The sequence below is a fragment of the Coffea arabica genome, chromosome 11e (assembly GCF_036785885.1).
Source record: "Coffea arabica cultivar ET-39 chromosome 11e, Coffea Arabica ET-39 HiFi, whole genome shotgun sequence".
Taxonomy (NCBI): Eukaryota; Viridiplantae; Streptophyta; class Magnoliopsida; order Gentianales; family Rubiaceae; genus Coffea; species Coffea arabica.
The window spans coordinates 56,836,683-56,841,613 of NC_092331.1; the positions used below are offsets into that span (position 1 = coordinate 56,836,683).

At 37.3% G+C, this 4,931-nt stretch overlaps 1 protein-coding gene across 1 annotated transcript; it reads left to right on the top strand.

Annotated features, from left to right (window-relative positions):
- The first annotated feature begins 899 nt into the window (after window positions 1-899).
- LOC113719323 (protein NRT1/ PTR FAMILY 5.5) lies at window positions 900-4,492 on the top strand. Its single transcript, XM_027244535.2, has 5 exons — window positions 900-1,020; window positions 1,202-1,256; window positions 1,345-1,559; window positions 2,417-3,153; window positions 3,454-4,492. Exons 2-5 carry the CDS (start codon window positions 1,235-1,237, stop codon window positions 4,328-4,330), a joined length of 1,851 nt encoding a protein of 616 aa, XP_027100336.1. The 5' UTR covers window positions 900-1,020; window positions 1,202-1,234; the 3' UTR covers window positions 4,331-4,492.
- Window positions 4,493-4,931: the final 439 nt, after the last annotated feature.

Sequence of the window (4,931 nt, forward strand, 5' to 3'; positions counted from 1 at the left end):
GGTTTTAAATTTCTTTCTAAGGTATATATGCCATAACAAATTTGTCCTAATTCCAAGTTGGATGACTTATTTGAAATAAATCTAAATTTACGTATGAAAGTAAGTTCTCAATGCTTCTACTGCAATACAATCTGATAATATATGAAACTTGTGATCTCAACACAATCTATAACAAGTGTGGTCTTCTTTTTTTTTTTTTTTTGATATGTAACATATATGTCTTGTTATCGAACATTATTTGCACAATTGTAAAAAATATATCAATGTGTTTTTTTTTTTTTTGTGCTAAGGAGAGCCATTGGCTCATTACATGTTGATAAAACGAGGGAAAGCCACTCCACACACGCCCTGGCCCAGGAGTTCTTTAACTGTCTGCAATGGATCCCCAAACATTGTCAAGCCATAGTCTAGACTTCTTTCCAATTTAGCTAAGTGATCCGCACACCTATTCCCTTCCCTCCAGATATGTTCCAATCTACAATCTCAATCTGTAAAGAATATATCAATATGTTAGAAGTAGAATAATTGATAGAACCATCCCCCAAGTCCTTTTTTTTTTCGAAGACGGTAACTGTAATATATTCTAATCTATCTTATACTAAGGGGAGGGAGTGGACTTAAGGAGATCCAAGAATAACTCGGAGGGGACTGAACCACCACCGAATCAAACGGGTGTACTACGCACTCGTCTGAATTTTTTGAAGCAAATTCATATTTTAATGTGATAATTAGTGGGAGGTAAAATTTAAACCCTTGTCCCAAAACTTTTCTCCCACCCCGCCAAGCCTTAAAGGCTTAATGGTGGCCACCAGCTGGTGGTTCCCAAGTCCTTTTCTACATTTATTATGCATCTGAGTTGGCAATGGAATAATTGTGGTAAAGCCATCCGCCATCAAAGAATCCGAATTGCAAAATTATTGCCTTTTCCTGTCACAAAGAAAAAATCTTTCTTGGAGGGGTCCTTACTTCTCACTGTCCCTTGTCTCTCCTGCTCAAGCCACAAACATACATCATCTGAAGGTAAGTAACTAATTCCAACCTCTAATCTCAGTTTAATTCAATAATGCCCAGAAGCTAAATATTGATAACTAAAAGTTAAGTGCAGACTTTGGACTCTAGTTGAGATGTAGTACTTCTGAGCTTTCTCAGTTTGTTAGTCCTAATGCAGTGATGCATTTTCTTTGACCATATTTTCTTGCAGAAGACAAAGCATAACAAGCTTCAAGAAAAAAAGATGGCATTTCTAAGAGTAGTGGGTAACTATTTAACATCTCTGATCATTCTGCCATATGTATCATTTAGCCCAATTACTAAAGGTTTACATACTGCTTTGTTTGATGGCAGTTTTGTTATGGGCTGATATGTTGGCAGCATATGTAATGTGGATAATGCCAACATACTTGACAAATGTTTGGAAACTGGGATTTACTCGTGCTGCTGGAATCATGAACGTAGCCAATGGCCTCGCTAAAGTTTTACCCCTCGTCTTTTTCTTGATTGTGGACTGTGGCCTTGGTAACTACTGGATGCTGCTTCTCTCAAGCGTATCCTATGCAATTGTAAGTTCTGCTGTCAAACACTTCTTTAGTTTGATTTCACAGTGTGCAAATTTATATTGTTAGGAGATGGGACAAAACAGTTGTTTGATTGTCTGAGACTCGAATAACCATGATACTAGCCCCATTTCCAGGTTCCAGCATCAACTGTCATCATTTGATGAAGCTATTGAACATCTGATTTTACTAAACTATTGGAGTTGCAAGAAATGAGTAGCAGTTGTAAGCACAAACACGTTAAGTACCAAGTGGAAAAGGTCTAGAATATGCCAGGATGAGGTTTCTCGTTAGTTGAAAGTTAAAACTCTTTGATACAGAAAGATGACATTGATAATTCAGTAAAATTGTTGCAAAAGATTTTGTATACTCCATCTCGCTTGGGAAATATTTTGCTTCTCTCAGTTAACTAGAGATAGTAAAGATTCTGTAAAGATGTGACTATACAGGTCTATGACCGTTTCTAAATAGGTGAGGCTTAAAAGGATCCAACTGCCTCTTTGACAATTAACTTTTTGCTACTGAATTCGTTGATCGAAGTTCTAAAGTAAAGAAGACAAACTGAGCTAGTTGATGACAATTGACAAATTAATGAACTAGGTGGAAGGTAGCAAACACTAGAACAGGATATTATGTCAAAGCAACAGGCGATAATTTGCAGACTTCTTGATCTTACCACTAGAACCAAGTACTTGTTCAAATGCTGTCCCAGAGCTCAACTAAATTGGATAGTTTCATGTTAAAGGCTAATGCACCTAGAGAACATATCAGCTGTAAATAAATTTCTAGTTGCAACCTAAGCAAAACACAGAGATTTTTTGCTATCTGGATTTGAACTTTCTTTCATCTATAATCATGTGTAGGGTTTGGGATTTTTGTCTATGTCAACACCACCAGTTCTAGCCAAGGAAACTGGGAGCTGTAAACACTACAAGCCTGAATGCATTGGTCACACGCAAAAGGCCCTTTTCTATACAGCTTTAGCATTGATTGCTGTTGGAATAAGCGGACACATTGTATCACTAGTTGCACTCTTTGTTGATCAGTTTGAAAAGAAGAAAGCTGATGTTAAATTTGAGAAACCAAGACATCAGTCCAAGCCATTTGTATTGCATCAGATTAGAAGGAAACGAGGTGGAGCTACAAGTGATGGACCAAATTACCCATTCCCACCACCAAAAGTCCCAAACAATCCGAATGCAAAGAAGCAGGGTGATGATGCTGAAGATGATATGTTGTCACAGCTTCAATTTCAACCAGTAGAAGCAATGCTGGCTCTTGTGAACAGAGAAAAAGTAAAAGTATTCCGAGCTTGTCTTGTGATCCTCTTCCCTGTTATTGGACTAATTGCTCTTCCATACATAAGACCATGGTCACTTCGGTTTGGAATTCCAGCAATTTGTACCTTGGTAGCAACAATGGCATTCTTGTTGGGCTCATACAATGACAACAAACCGAAAGGAAGTCCAGTAACAAATGTACTCAGAGTTCTTGTGGCCTCTACTCTGAAAATGTTTCACAAACTTCCAACTGACAGTTCCAAACTTTATGAAAAAAACGAGCATGATGATAAAAAATTGAGTCATACTGAAGGACTCAGGTTTGGCATATATCCCCTCTTAATATGATCTTCTTCATACAAACTTTTTTCTGTTTGAGAAATTTATCCTTATACAACTTCAAAATTCATACTTGCGAAAAAGTTTTTGACTAGAAACTCCATCTCCAGTTGCAGGAAATACTTCTACGACTTCTTTAAGTAAATTAATTGTCTACAATTGATCTTTTATTGCATATGGATAGAACAAACTAATCTCAAGTTCTCCAGGTAAAGAGACCATCAGAGCATAGAGATGATGAAGCACTGATTTGTAAAATTTATTGATTGTTATTCTCTTAGGTTCTTGGACAAGGCTGCCATCAAAGAAGAACCAGTGACAAACAAGTGGAGAGTCTGCACAGTTACAGAAGTAGAAGAAACAAAAATCATTGTTAACATGCTTCCAATTTGGATCACCTTCATAATTTGTGGTGTCGTAACTTCTATAGGAAGCACCTACTTCGTGGAGCAAGGAAACCACATGAATTTCAAGGTTGGAAAATTGAAGTTTCCTAATTCCATCCTTCTGGTCCTATATGAACTAACCAAGTCACGATCCAAAACAATGTACACCTTCATTGCAAGCCACTTAGGAGCAGCAGGACTAAAGAGGTATGCACCCCCAGTTGGCATTGCATTTGCTACACTATTTTCAGTACTATGCTGCATAGTTGCTGCCTTAGTTGAAACTCGAAGGTTACATGTGCTCAGAGATCATGGATTACTTGACAAACCAGATGAGAAAATTCCCATGACTGTGTTTTGGCTACTTCCACAATACATTCTTCTTGCTGTCCTTGACTCATTTTATGAAAACAGTGCTGCTCCTTTCTTGAGTGATCAGAGTCCTCCGTCAATGAAAAAGTACCTCGTCTACTTCAACCCTGGATTATCTGGGCTGGGAATCACGGGAAGTGTTTTATCAGTATTCTTAGTTGGTAGAATTAGTGAACGAAGAGGAAAAGAGAATTGGTTTCAATATACCTTAAACAAGAGTCGCTTGGATCGCTATTACTGGGTCCTTGCTGTCCTAAGTGCTGCAAATTTCTTCTGGTTTCTTGTGGCAGCATTAAGGTACCCTTACAGGGAACCTACTTCAAATGATAAGCAAGAGAATGGAAACGAAGAAGGTAATGCCATGGAAGCTGTAGAAGGTGTTATTCCTAATATAGAGTAAATTGAACACACTCGCGGGCAAGAAAGAGTTACATATAGAGAGGATTAAGTTTCCACCGGTGCTTGAGAATTCTTCTATGTTGTCATTAAACTAGTTAATTATAATACATTTGTGTAAAAAATATGCAATCTTGGAATTTAAATGAGTTAACTTGTTTCCTTATAGGAGAGTCATCTGATCATTTCCCCGTAGAGTGTTGTCCTGTTAATCTTGTAAAATGGGAATCACCAAGACAATGAAGTTTTTTTTTTACATGAGCTTCATTTCTAGCCTCCACGAAGACCTTCTACATGATAGAGTAATTAATCTAGCTTTTAAAAGAATCACAGTCTACTAGTTTACGTACAATAAATACCTGATCTTTCACAATCACGTACCACTTGACAGATGCAGAAGCATTCACATATGATCAAACATGCTTACTAGTCATTATTCAACAAAATCTATAGATGTTAAAATGACTGAAATGTGAATGCGGGGTCAGATAATTCTTTGTTTGTACTTGTAAATATTGGAAACACGGTTACATACTTATAATTAGAGGAAGAAAGCATGGAAAATTCCACATGCATAGGCACAGGGATAATGTAGATGTGGAGTC

Excerpts from the sequence above, each read along its gene's own strand:
- LOC113719323 (XM_027244535.2), top strand. The coding sequence starts at position 1,235 with ATGGCATTTCTAAGAGTAGTGG. Across the intron at positions 1,257-1,344 it reads GGCATTTCTAAGAGTAGTGG|TTTTGTTATGGGCTGATATG; the intron begins GTAACTATTTAA and ends GTTTGATGGCAG. Across the intron at positions 1,560-2,416 it reads CAAGCGTATCCTATGCAATT|GGTTTGGGATTTTTGTCTAT; the intron begins GTAAGTTCTGCT and ends AATCATGTGTAG.